At 40.8% G+C, this 14,331-nt stretch overlaps 1 protein-coding gene across 2 annotated transcripts in view; it reads right to left on the bottom strand.

The window, feature by feature from the left end:
- DNAH6 (dynein axonemal heavy chain 6) overlaps positions 1 to 13,929 on the bottom strand; it is a 127,789-nt gene extending 113,860 nt beyond the window's left edge. The window contains exons 1-9 of one of the 2 annotated variants that reach the window (XM_083718044.1): positions 13,759 to 13,929; positions 9,021 to 9,296; positions 8,264 to 8,440; positions 5,875 to 6,125; positions 4,659 to 4,926; positions 3,246 to 3,380; positions 3,024 to 3,147; positions 1,626 to 1,770; positions 872 to 1,049 (exon numbers count right to left, since the gene is read on the bottom strand). In XM_083718044.1, coding sequence (XP_083574170.1) covers positions 872 to 1,049; positions 1,626 to 1,770; positions 3,024 to 3,147; positions 3,246 to 3,380; positions 4,659 to 4,926; positions 5,875 to 6,125; positions 8,264 to 8,440; positions 9,021 to 9,290 — 1,548 coding nt within the window. In that variant the 5' untranslated portion in view covers positions 9,291 to 9,296; positions 13,759 to 13,929. Of the gene's footprint in view, positions 1 to 871; positions 1,050 to 1,625; positions 1,771 to 3,023; positions 3,148 to 3,245; positions 3,381 to 4,658; positions 4,927 to 5,874; positions 6,126 to 8,263; positions 8,441 to 9,020; positions 9,297 to 13,758 lie in introns of those variants that run through there. The other variant, XM_083718045.1, reaches the window with a different exon arrangement.
- Positions 13,930 to 14,331: the final 402 nt, after the last annotated feature.

The following is a 14,331-nucleotide window of genomic DNA, read 5'->3' as shown; positions in this document are numbered from 1 at the left end:
TTTTCTCTGGCCTAACACATTGACAACAAGAAAAAGTAGGTGAAAAGCCAATGACAGTGTTATTGTCATGTCCCTGTTCTCACATGTCCACAAATTTGTTAATTATATGTATATTCTCAAATAGGTAAAGTTGGGGGGGAGGGGATCTTAATCTGAAGATAGCTGAATGACAACAGGGATTATCAAACTTTACTTACACACCCTTTAATGACTTGGGGAAATTGACAAAAGATCACTATATCTCAGTATGAATTAGAATGAAACATTTATTAATTAACATGTGTCAAGATTGCAGTCAGTGAGGAAAAGAGCTTGTGACAGTCTGTTCTAAGAAGAGGGGAAGAGAATAATGTGCTGCGTTTCACCATTGCCCAAGGATTCCAGCAGTGGCTAGGCCCATCGTTTTTGGTCTACGTGGGTTGCAGATCCTTGCTTCTTTTATCAAAGCTTTCAGGGAATATGTTTGAGCCCATGTTGAGAAGCTTTAAACTGTATTGTTTAGCACTGGCGTGATTTTGCAGAGTAGGGGATAGGGAAGGTTAGTTATGCAAGCTTCCTTCTGCTCACACAATATTGGATAGAACCCAGTACAGTGGTACCTCATGTTAAGAACTTAATTCGTTCTGGAGGTCTGTTCTTAACCTGAAACTGTTCTTAACCTGAAGCACCACTTTAGCTAATAGGGCCTCCTGCTGCTGCCGTGCCGCCGCCGCACAATTTCAGTTCTCATCCTGAAGCAAAGTTCTTAACCCGAGGTAATATTTCTGGGTTAGCGGAGTCTGTAACTTGAAGCGTATGTAACCCGAGGTACCACTGTAGTGACCATGGACAATGTGATGGAGCAAACTGTTTCAAACAACTCGGACTTTACCTTCTTTTCCACAACAGCAACTTCAGGTGGCGTTTCTTCCGTATTCCACTTCCGAATAAGGTCTGCAGGAGGTGTCTTTTTCAACTTTTCAGTGAGGTAATTCAAAAGAGCAGTGACAGATTTTACTGCCAAGACATGCAAAGTGTTCACTATAAGGTAGTCAGCAAGACGAATAAAGCTGGAAGGAAAGAACATTGAATCAGAGCCCTTCATTTTTACTGAAACCGAGACTTTGCCAGGAGTAAATGCAAAGTGAATATATTTATGAATGTACAGACACTTAGGATTACAGCCATCTCACTTGCAAGACGCACTTCCACTAAAACAAAAAAAATTCCTTCCAGTAGCACCTTAAAGACCAACTAAGTTAGTTCTTGGTATGAGCTTTCGTGTGCATGCACACTTCTTCAGATACCTGTGTGCGTGCACACGAAAGCTCATACCAAGAACTAACTTAGTTGGTCTTTAAGGTGCTACTGGAAGGAATTTTGTTTTGTTTTGACTATGGCAGACCAACACGGCTACCTATCTGTAACTTCCACTAAAATACATTCTTATTCTGACTGCCAGGGCTGATTGGTTAACTGAGGTTTGGCAGGAACCTCCAATGACTAACACTTGGAGGCAGGCCAGCCCAGCCAACTGGTGGGTCCCAAGGGGCCGCGGTGCTGTGTGCAGTCCCGCAAAGGGCACCCACGAAGAAGGTGTGAGCGCTCACTATTACACGTGGACCTGCAAAGAGCCAAATACCAACCATGTCAGCCTTTCACAAGTAGCCCTTTTGTTGGCCTGTTCAGTATACGTCATTTTTTCAGCTTGGTCACCATAAGGATCTTTGTCAGAACGACGAATAATGGCACTTCCAGTATTTAGTCTTCCTGTTACCATTGTTACCTGTTCTGGAGGAAATAAAAGCACATGTTACTGAAACCATTTCAAGTACTAAGCTAAACCAATACAGTGGTACCTCGGGTTAAGTACTTAATTCGTTCCGGAGTTCCGTACTTAACCTGAAACTGTTCTTAACCTGAAGCACCACTTTAGCTAATGGGGCCTCCTGCTGCGCCGCCAGAGCACGATTTCTGTTCTCATCCTGAAGCAAAGTTCTTAACCTGAAGTATTATTTCTGGGTTAGCGGAGTCTGTAACCTGAAGCGTATGTAACCCGAGGTACCACTGTATTTCTACAGTGATAAGAATCATTTCGCTCACACTCAGTTGATTACAGGGGCGGGGGAAGGAATTATTTGCTACATATAACAACATCTGGTACAATGCCATTAAGAAAGTTTGCTAAAATCCTATGTAGCAATTGGAGACAAACCTAACATATTCAGTCTTAGACATTAAATTTTGTAATATTCTGTGATACCCTTCGCTGCAGTTCATCAATGACTCCATTTTCCATAGTTTACCCTTACATGAACAAGCCTGCTCGGATCTCAGGCATAAATGCTCCTTCCATTGCTCCAGCATGGCTGCAAGGAGTAGAAATATCTGCTTTTATGGTAAAAACTCCAGTTTGGCTAAGGCCAAACTGGGGAACTCTAGTTACTTAATGCTATTGTTTGTTAACAAGCCGGGATATATCACCATCTGAACCTGGAATGTTTAAACTAACCACAGTTCCCTAGATTCAGATGTCAAGGGGAACCATGATTATTTCAAAATCAAGTGTTTGATCTTGTCTTCACACGTCTGAAGGAAGAAGAGACAGAGACAACATAAGAGCTCAAAGATCAAAGAATAAGAAATCAAGATAACAAACTATAAAAGAATGGAAATGGTTTATTGAATATTTACAGATAAATTGTAAACAGATAAAAACATTAGCAGGATTATTGTAATAACCTGCAGTTTTATAAGAGCATATATTTACAGTAGATAATTAAATGAGTAAATTAAATGAATTTGGATATGCATGAAAAATAAATTTAAGGAACCGCAGAAAAAGGGGGAAGTCAAATTTTAAACTGTTAAATGGATTGTAAAATTAATGAATTGTATAAATTTGAAAAGTATAAATAATTTTTTTTTTTTTTTAAAAAAAGCTTCTGCAGTTTCTTTCATTTATGTCTGAATTGGGACTACCAATAATTCCTTGCAACTAGAATAAGGGCCCTGAAATTGTTTTTTAAATGTCACTTTTGTACCTGTACTCTCTGTTGCATAAAAGTAATCATCAGGAGTGAAACCAGCTTCAAGCAGTGTAGTTCGACATGCACCTCTAACCACTTCTTTAGCTAATTCCCTGAACTCCGACAGATGAGCTGCCACCTGAAAGGTACAGTGCAGGTAGAGAATAATTGATATTAAAGCTAAGAAATAAGATTTATATGAAATCTTGATAAAGTGAACCAATGAAACCCACTTACATCTTTTAGCTGGCTGAACTGAGTACCTTTAAATTCCATCAGGGTATATAAATAGCCCTTTTCAATTTGACAAAGTGCCATATCGCTGAGCCGGTAACACATTTCTTGGATGTTAAGTATTGCTGGTCTCAGACACTGCAAAATAGTCAGAAAGTGTTAGTGAGACAAAAGCTAAAGCCCTAATACTCTATTAGCATCGCCATTTTTTTGAAACAATGGGTTTCCAGAAGACCATGTACAGAATAGGTACCCACAGTACCCACTAAGGACGGGTGATCTTTGTTAATTCTCCATTCCGTCTGCAGCACCCTTAAAAACTACTACAGAACAGAGTAAGAAACAGCAGAGGGGGCTACTAGGGCAAGGATCAGTGAAATTCAACTCCTCACTTTCTGTTAACATCTGCTGTATCAAAGGCCCTTCCATTCGCAGAATAACTCCTTCTGTAAATGGAAGAATAAATTTTTAGATTACGAACTTCAGCAACTTTCTATACTGATTTATGTCTGGCATAACGGAACCAAAGGTATGCTAATTTCAATATATCTCAGCAACAGGAAAATTGCAATATGTTATAATTTTAGCATGCATATGTTTTCATAATGTAGTTTAGCATTAAAACCTCTGTAAAAATAATTTTAAAACTTATAACTGATTTTACATACAACTTAGGAGAGAAATAATCTGCTTCCCTTGGAGGGCAGCTGAGGTGAATGCTATAGGCCCATGAGTGGAGATGGAGGTCCACTGCTGAAGGCTTCCTCAGTCACTGTTCCACTGATGGTGGCGGCCAGGAATAAGGTATGTTTGGTGTGTGTCAGGGAAGCCACGGAATTCAAACGCCTCATTCTTCCAACATACATACCTCCAAAATCAGCCCAGAGCCACAACAGCCCCAGAGCCAACATTAAATTCTCTCCAATTGAAGTAAACAGCTTAGATCCTAACTAGGTGTCCCTTTCCATTCATGAATGGGATTGAGATCCAACAGGGGAACATAGCAGCTGAAAGCAGGAGGCAATTTTTGCCCATTCCTCCTTTAGCCCTCTGTACTGCCTCTTATGCCAGTTCAGGAAGTCACCTGATTCTCATGAGCAGATTTGGGGGGGGGGGGGCAATGGGGATTGAAAGAAGGTATAGTTGGTGAAAGCTGCTTTTCCCTGCTTCCAGGTGGGATTCTCATGAGATACTCCTGCCAGGAAGGAGGAAAGGTGCATGAAAGAAACAAATTAAGCCAGCCACACATACCACCAGCTACCCAGACCACAGCGAGCTACCAGGGCATTGAAGGGAAATGTGGTGGTTGCTCTGCCACAGATTGTCTGCCTGAGTGTTCAAGGTCCTTCATATGCATTACTTCAGGAGATACACACACACACACACACACACACACACCACAATTGAAATACATACAGCATTAACAATGAATAAGTTCTTCTGTAGAGCTTTGCGGTAAAAATGAATCGTCTTGGAGCGGACATGTTTCCTCCATACGTTAAAGGCCTTCCATTTGCGAAATATAGTGAATATAGTAATTTTGGAAAGTGCTTTGTGATATAGATATTCCTGCTCCCAGCGTTCAAGCTCCAGATATTCAACCTCTCCGTTATACGTGTGAATAACTGCATTCGGGCTAATCGTGTAGTAGTCACTTTTGTTAACGCAGTCGTAAGTTACGATTCTAAAAGAGAAAGGAAAACATTTCAATTTAACAGAACTCGAGATCGGTGTTTTCCTATCGCTCCACTGCACCTATCCTGTTGCCAATTCTGTATTAATGGGGGGGGGGGGGGAGCACAACTCCCACAGCTATATCTAACCCATTTCATAAGCGCAGGGAATGAGCACCTGGGAGATGACTTTCTCTAAATTGTGGAATTACTCCCCACAAAGGTTCACCAACATCATCACTGTATCATTATTGCTGTATGCAGTGCCTTTTTCTGGGGGGACGCAGGGGTATGCATACCCCTAAACATTTTGTGAATCTAAGTTTGGCCTCATTGAGGGGCAGTATTTCAATGAGTAGGAAAATGAGATTACCCCTAAACAGTTTTTTAAGGGAAAAAAGCACTGGCTGTATGCCAAATTCATATCTCTTTACCCCAACCTTGGCATCAGCAAGGCATACATCTTAGGATACGCTCTATTCATCTGATTGTATGTTGTTTTAACTGATTTTAATATTATGTTTTTATATTGTTGTAACCTGCCCTGGGACCTTACCATGAAGAGAGAATAAGCAATTAAAAATAACAACATCAGCCCTTAAGCCATACAAATTAATTTGTCTATTGACCAACTGTTTGAAAGCAACTCTCCCCTTTCTAAAGAAAAAAGAGAGCAAAGAAGCCAAGCTTTAAAATGTGAGTACAAGGCCTTATTATTAGTATTATTCCATCAAAATATCCACGATGTGAGTTCAGTAATACACCTACTGGATAAGAAAAATAAATCAAACAGTACACTATATGCTAGGGTTCATACCCCCTCCCCACTGAGTAAAGACCACAAGAGAATTAGCCAGCATCAGAAAGGTATTGTAAAAAAGTAAATTTTTAATTCGCATCAAAGTTAACATTACTGTATTTAAAACTGAGCATAACAAAATATAAATTGAGCAACTCACTTCAGGTTATAACAATCATATTCATTTGATGACCTAGGCACTGCAGGAGTCATGTATAGGAATCCAAGATGTTTGTTCTGACATATTATCCTTACAATTTCGAGAGGTTCTGTAATATTAGCTTTAATAACATCTTCTGGTTCCTTAAATTTACGAACAGGAGAGGCACTTGGTAGGCAAGCACTTAGTTTTACCACACCACGTGGCTGTTTAGGAGGAGTGGGAACTCGTGCCGCCTTGTCACTCAGTAACTGTAAAAGGAAAGTATAGATCACTGTTCACTTGAAAACTTCAAATTCTTCTTGTTCAGTTGATTCCCTAATATAATTTTTTTGCGACTTTTGAAAAACTCAGTATCTTCTTGCAGATACATATGCAAAATTATAAAACTGCCTCTATAACAATTATGTTAATAAGGGCTGGTTAACATGGCAATTGGCTTTTTTTTATTTTACACAATGTGCAGCAGCTAGCTTTGGGCTGGCAAACTCCCCTTTCCCCTTCTCCAGCACAATCACAGGGAGACTTTCACTTCCTGTTTTAAACTAACCATTGTTTCATGTTATGTCCACACTTCGGAGGAAGTCTGATTAGTTTAAACTTTGGTTCCTTTAAGTGTGTTTGATGATCTTGGCTTGTTTTCAACAAACATACTTTAAACTAACCAGAGTTTTCCCCAGTTCATATGCCAGGTAACCATAAACTGGTTTATTTAAAGCAATAAGCAGAAGCTTCCAACCTCCTTTTCATAACTATGCTAGAGAAGGAAAGGGTAAGAGGCAGTGTTCACAGCTGTTTTTGCACATAATGTCAAATAATAGTTTAGCTGCACATCCAAACTAAGCTAATGTGAAATTAATTTGTAGATGAAATTAATAGATGAAATTAATTTGTAGATGAAAAATAATATACAATCTTTCAAAAGTTGTTGTCACAGAAATAAAATACTGAATGTGCAACCTGTTTCAGAGCTATTTAACATTAACATCATAAAAATAAAACAGAAGCTGGGAAAAAGAGAATTGACTGCAACTTGGCCTTAAAAAGAAGCCTGCCATTCTGGGAAGATGAGAACCATTTACAACATGTTTTAATGCACCTTTGATATAAGGAACAAGAGAAAACAGCCACAATCTCTTCTGTGCTGTTCCTCCCATCCGAAGTAGATATTGCAAATGGAAGCTGTGGAGACTGCCCTGTGCTGCCTTTTTTTACACACTATTCTCTCCAAATAACAGGAACAAGGAAGCCCAGCCAAATACATACAGGTGGCTACCATCTTACACGTGTCCAATTGATGCATGATCACTGACACACAGGTCATTTTGGACCTAGAAGGCAGAAAGAGGGTGGGGTGGAACAAGGCACACTTATATGCGCTCCACCTATACACACAGGGGCTGAGAACAGGAACTCTGTGCGAAATGGCTGCCACCTGCAATGGAGCATGCATTGTGCAGGCTATACTGGTTCAGAGTGACCCTAAAGATGGCTACACACAAAGAGTATCTGGGTGGTGAATACAGATGTTCTCTGACACAGTGTAATCACAATTCCACAATGCAACATTATAGCAATAGATTTGTGCGCTTTGCAAAGATGACTTGCAGCACTGAATCAGTGCCCACAGAGATCTATTTTAAAGCGGCCATCAAAATGCTGGCTTTTCTATGGGAAGGGTGATGAAACTCACTTTTTATGGCTATGGAAACCCATGTACAACATTACACAGTCGCCTACTGCATAAAATCATACAGTCATCATAGTATGAAACATAAATGGGATTTTCCGAATACCCCTAATGATCACCATAGGGTGCAAATCTTTTACAACCCTGAGGTGGGAAAATACTTAAAGTATCACAATTACAACCTCTACACACTTCTGGTGGTAATAGCAGCTTCAGTTCTCTCGTTCCCTGTTTGATGAACGTGTAAAACCTACCTGTTGCAAAGTGATTCCTTGGAATACCTAAAGGGACAGTTGGATATTTGCTCCAGGGTTATTAAGCAACAATTGCTTCACTGTGTTAGTTAACCATGTCAGAGCAATTCCAAATTTAGATAATGTGGGCAAATGATGCCATGAATTGAATGATCCTTCCTTTTAGCAAGAGAAAGAAACTAACAGGTTTGTTTTTACGGATCCTCATATTTAAGAAGACTTGAAAAAGCAATACAAGAAGCACCTTATAAAGCATATTTCACAGGTAATTTTTATTAGCTCCAAGAAGATACAGATCAACATTTTGTTACTTGTTCTATTGTTTCTTGAATTATGCAGTGCAAGCTGCCTTGAAAATATTTTATTGAAAGACAAGTTTAAGCTGGGGTTGTTGTTGTTTTTTTTTAAAAAAAAAATAATCACAATATGTAAAGGTAGGTGATACCTGTCTTTGCTTTAATAACTCTTGCTGAAGCTCAGCTAATGTTGGTTCCGGAGGAGGCCATTTTCTTTTCTCTGCTGAAGTTGTAGGTTGTAATACTCCAGCAGCTAACAATTTCTCCCTGTTCTTCTGGAATATATACTCAGGTTGCTTGTGTTGCTGATATATTTTTAATACAGGCTGCATTGAGGATTATGGAAGATAGTTTGAAATAAAATTATCAATGCAAATGACAAATTTTATACCATTTAAATAAACAACAATCACAAATTAGGCTGGCACAAATGTATCCGTAGTAAAATAATTGAGAAAGAGGAGGAGGAGAGAACCTGTTGCCCATTCCATTAATCATCATTAAGGTATCAGGAGGGATAGACCTGCTCCAGTAGAGTGTTTAAATTTAGCACAAAAGTGATATAAAAATCCAAAATTGATCAAATAATAAATGTCCAACAATAATCCAACGCAAACTCTAGTCATCACAAAAAGCAGTTGGGAATATAGATCTGCAAACTTCTTTTCTTTCTTTCTTTTGCCACTGACATTTGTAAATATCAATGTCAGCTGTGGGTAATGGACTTATTATATTTGCACATATTGCATAAATGAAGGAAACAGGATTACACACATATTATTGTGCAAAGGGATGCAGTTGAATGTAGGTAGAGGCAAGGTTTCCAGGGAACTTCATGGGAGTTCAGGATAAAATAAAATATTAAAATAAAATAAAGCCTTATGAAGTCATTTCAAATCAACCTACCAGAGGCTCCAGTTTTATGGGCTGCTGTCGCTTTCTGGTTCTTTCTTGTGATTTTGTGTTATGTTCAAATTTCAGAGCTTCGGGATTTGCTTGCATCTGATTTGGAGCTGAACTAACCAGTCTTTTTTTAAATTCATTTCTTGCAATTGAATCTTTCCCACTTGAAGACGAGCGTTGTTCACTTAAACTGCCTTGCTCATTCCTGCTATCTGCATCTTCCGAAGGTTGTGGAGTAGGTTGTATGGAGGGCAATGACACCCTTTTAGGCATTATTCCCTGAAAATGACACACATCATGGTTGAAGTTTAATTTAACGACACTATCTCATGATTTTTAACCTTTGACAGAATATTCTGAATGATCCAATAGTAAGAAACAACAGCACAGGAAAATTAGCTGCCACAAAATTGTAATAGGAGAGACAAATCAACCTGATCATTATTAAACAGACTTGAGGAACAGCAAACTGTCAAGAGTGCTTTGTTTGCTTGAAGAATCGCCCCTGGGTAAACAAAATATTTGACCATTTTTATTCTATAAAAAGAAAATAAAAGTATGATTATAAAGGAAAGGGATGCTTGAATATCTTAAAGTAGTATTTGCCATTTTTATTTATAAATTGTGTGCGTTTGTGTGTGTGTCAAATTCCACTAATTTCAGTGGAACTTCCTTCCAGATCAAACAACACAGAATTCAAATCCCTCTCTCCTACATCTCCTCATTTAGTTTTATGCTGTTTTAATGCTGTATTTTAATTTTTGTTTAGATTTGTATTTTTCTGAAAATCTAATCCCTGGGGATTCTGAGCAGTTTATAAATACTTCTAATAAATGACCCGGAAGTGTCTCCGGACAGTGCTGGCCCCCGACCTCTTAAGTGAGATGGGCGCACAACCCTAGAGTCGGACACGACTGGCCCGTACGGGCAGGGGTACCTTTACCTTTACTTTAATAAATAAATACCTTACAAATATTTATACTGCTTTGCTTTCCTTCTTTTCGTATGTCATTTGTGCTATATTTTTTAATCATTCAAAGTACTTTTCAATTTTTTCTGCATAGATTTAGTTTAGGTACACATGGATTATTGTGTTGGTATTGCACTGGTGGTACAATATAGGCAAGGAATCCAACACACGTGCATATGGTGGAAATAACAACAAATGAACTGGCACAGGGGATGCAAACCTGGCAATCATTAAGGCCTTCATTGGCTCCTACAGGCAGAAGCCCCAGATGCTGAGCTTTAATTTTTTAAAAAAAGTAAGTCTCCAGTCATTTTAGGAATAAAGTTATGGGAAAAAATATGCAGGCACCTTTCTGTGCAATTTATGTGAAAGAAGCACACTTGGCTGCTCCCACCTATCCGTACTAATATAGTTCCAATGCAAAAGAGAACATATTGAGAGGGCAGGATGGAGTGGGGGAGATTGAACCTGTTGAAATTCTCTCTTTTAGAATATTTTTCTTTTGACAGATGAGCTGGGACACAAAACCCCAAAGGAAGTTAGTAATATCTGCAACCCCACCCATTAGTCTTGTTTGCTTGGGGAGGGGCTGATGTTCTGTTGCGATTTTTAACAGAGGAAGTAGAAAGGACAACCAGCACTAGAAAAGCTCCTTTAGCTTTAACAGTAGGTCAGAAGAAAATATTGCCTATGTGTGTGAAGTTGCTTATCCAGGCAAGAGAAGCTGGACCTACAATAAATCCCTCTTCTATAGAACTATTATTTATCTAACAAAACTTATTTGCTGCTTGATCGCATGAAAAGTGAAATATACCCAGAGTCCTGTAGTGCTTTCATGCTCTTTATTGCAGCTTGTAAAACAGTGATTTACCGTAATTGACCCCCAAACCTCAGGCTCTTATATACATTATTTACATAATGAGTCCCATCTGATTGGCTGATTCTGCTTGCCTCCTGGAGTCTGATTGGTCTTTCCCTGCAGGCCAATCAGTTGTTGCATTCTACGATCCTACCACCCTAATAGGCTGATTAACTTCCTCCTGGAGCCTGATTGGTCTTCTCCTGCAAGCCAATCAGTTGTTGCATTCTAGGCTCCTACTTGCCTATTGTTCTAGGATCCAAGCTTAGTACATAACAAAAACCTTTATGTCATTATACACACATGCACACACAACCAACCATTAAAATGATCCAATTAAGAAACAGGTATTATAGTATTAAAGATATAAGGGCTCTGATGTAGAAAAGTGAGAAACAAGGGATAGATTGATGTGAGACAAAACAAAACACCACACTGGAAATGGGTCCCCTGTTGCAGGTTGGGATCAGCAGTGAGACCTGAATACAATAGTTCTACATTACTGGAACCTTAGTCCTGTCTTTCATGGCATCAACCCCATAGCCCCACACTTTTCACCAATGAAGGCACATGCAATTTCTCCCTGAGCAGTCGCCCTCCTCCAAAAAATAAAAGTCTTCCACTATCCGGCGATGGGCGTGGCTTGGAATTGGAGTGTGTTGGAAGCTGCCCAGAGTAGCTGGGGTATAAATAAAATTATTATTATTATCTGTGCTTTTTTCCAGAGGTACTCAAGAGCATGCAGTACTGGCACCCTTTTTCTTTCTAGAAGAAAAACACTGGTTAAAAGTGGTGCCTTTTTTCTAGAAAAGCATTGGTTAAAAGTGGCACCTTTTTTCTAGACGAAAAGCACTGGTCAAAAGTGTGGCGCCTTTTTTCTAGACGAAAAGCACTGGTCAAAAGTGTGGCGCCTTTTTTCTAGAAGAAAAACACTGGTCAAAAGTGTGGCGCCTTTTTTCTAGAAGAAAAACATTGGTCAAAAGCGTGGCACCTTTTTCTAGAAGAAAAGTGCTGGTTAAAAGTGTGGCACCTTTTTTCTAGAAGAAAAGCACTGGTTAGAAGCGTGGCGCCTTTTTTCTAGGAGAAAAGCACTGGTTAGAAGCGTGGCGCCTTTTTTCTAGGAGAAAAGCACTGGTTAGAAGCGTGGCGCCTTTTTTCTAGAAGAAAAGCACTGGTTAGAAGCGTGGCGCCTTTTTTCTAGGAGAAAAGCACTGGTTAGAAGCGTGGCGCCTTTTTTCTAGGAGAAAAGCACTGGTTAGAAGCGTGGCGCCTTTTTTCTAGGAGAAAAGCACTGGTTAGAAGCGTGGCGCCTTTTTTCTAGGAGAAAAGCACTGGTTAGAAGCGTGGCGCCTTTTTTCTAGGAGAAAAGCACTGGTTAGAAGCGTGGCGCCTTTTTTCTAGGAGAAAAGCACTGGTTAGAAGCGTGGCGCCTTTTTTCTAGAAGAAAAGCACTGGTTAGAAGCGTGGCGCCTTTTTTCTAGAAGAAAAGCACTGGTTAGAAGCGTGGCGCCTTTTTTCTAGGAGAAAAGCACTGGTTAGAAGCGTGGTGCCTTTTTTCTAGAAGAAAAGCACTGGTTAGAAGCGTGGCGCCTTTTTTCTAGGAGAAAAGCACTGGTTAGAAGCGTGGCGCCTTTTTTCTAGAAGAAAAGCACTGGTTAGAAGCGTGGCGCCTTTTTTCTAGAAGAAAAGCACTGGTTAGAAGCGTGGCGCCTTTTTTCTAGGAGAAAAGCACTGGTTAGAAGCGTGGCGCCTTTTTTCTAGGAGAAAAGCACTGGTTAGAAGCGTGGCGCCTTTTTTCTAGGAGAAAAGCACTGGTTAGAAGCGTGGCGCCTTTTTTCTAGAAGAAAAGCACTGGTTAGAAGCGTGGCGCCTTTTTTCTAGGAGAAAAGCACTGGTTAGAAGCGTGGCGCCTTTTTTCTAGGAGAAAAGCACTGGTTAGAAGCGTGGCGCCTTTTTTCTAGGAGAAAAGCACTGGTTAGAAGCGTGGCGCCTTTTTTCTAGGAGAAAAGCACTGGTTAGAAGCGTGGTGCCTTTTTTCTAGAAGAAAAGCACTGGTTAGAAGCGTGGCGCCTTTTTTCTAGGAGAAAAGCACTGGTTAGAAGCGTGGCGCCTTTTTTCTAGAAGAAAAGCACTGGTTAGAAGCGTGGCGCCTTTTTTCTAGAAGAAAAGCACTGGTTAGAAGCGTGGCGCCTTTTTTCTAGGAGAAAAGCACTGGTTAGAAGCGTGGCGCCTTTTTTCTAGGAGAAAAGCACTGGTTAGAAGCGTGGCGCCTTTTTTCTAGGAGAAAAGCACTGGTTAGAAGCGTGGCGCCTTTTTTCTAGGAGAAAAGCACTGGTTAGAAGCGTGGTGCCTTTTTTCTAGAAGAAAAGCACTGGTTAGAAGCGTGGCGCCTTTTTTCTAGGAGAAAAGCACTGGTTAGAAGCGTGGCGCCTTTTTTCTAGAAGAAAAGCACTGGTTAGAAGCGTGGCGCCTTTTTTCTAGAAGAAAAGCACTGGTTAGAAGCGTGGCGCCTTTTTTCTAGAAGAAAAGCACTGGTTAGAAGCGTGGCGCCTTTTTTCTAGAAGAAAAGCACTGGTTAGAAGCGTGGCGCCTTTTTTCTAGGAGAAAAGCACTGGTGCTGCTGATGATGGTGATGACTGCAGCTCTTATGGAAGGCAACAGACGGAGTGGTTTAAGTGTTGGGCTTGGGGACCTGGGAGACCAGGGTTCAAATCCCACTTGCCCATAAAGCTCACGGGGTGACCACAGGCCAGCCACTGCCCCTTCGCCTATCCTACCTCACAGGGTTGTTGTGAGGTGGAGTGGTGCGAGCTCCTTCAATGCATTAACAATAATAATAATAAATCAAAAGGGGGGCGGGCGGAGAGAGAAGGCGGCGGCCAGGGATGAATGGCTGAGCAGAGACAAAATACCTTATGCCCAAAAGAAGAGCTTTCAAAAAGTCGCGTGCCGGTGCCGGGAAGTCCGAGCGCTCCCACTTCTTCGCATTCAAGAAAAGGAAGAAAAGCGGCAGAAACTTCTCCGCTCTCCAGAGAGTCCTCCCGTTGCCAGGCAACCTCCCGCCTAACTCAATTTCCCATGGTTCCTCGGGCGGGACGCGGAGGAGGCGGAGGGTCTCCATGGTTACTGGAAGCGGCGGCTCGCGCGCTTTGCCTCGCAGCAATCAATCAAGGCGGCGAGGCCCGCCCTCGTTTTCTCGCCCGTCGAAACTTAAAAGGGCGGGAAGGGCGTCCAGCTCCCTTCAGCTGCCTCCCCTCAGCAAACGAAGCCTTTCCCCTCCCAACCATTTGCACATGGTTCCCGTTATTATTCCGCCAAATTGCCTTCCCCATTGTAAAACAACCGGCGCTGTAGAAACAGAAGTTCTTTAACACTCTGACGCGCTACAAGTGCTTCCAATACACTTATCCTATGATGCTTATACAGTACAGTGGTACCTCAGGTTACAGACTCCGCTAACCCAGAAATATTACCTCGGGTTAAGA

This window comes from Podarcis gaigeae, assembly GCF_964106915.1.
Source record: "Podarcis gaigeae genome assembly, chromosome: 17".
In the NCBI taxonomy this organism is placed as follows: Eukaryota; Metazoa; Chordata; class Lepidosauria; order Squamata; family Lacertidae; genus Podarcis; species Podarcis gaigeae.
Note: the sequence above shows the minus strand (reverse complement) of the source record. Positions and strands in the feature narration are given on the sequence as shown.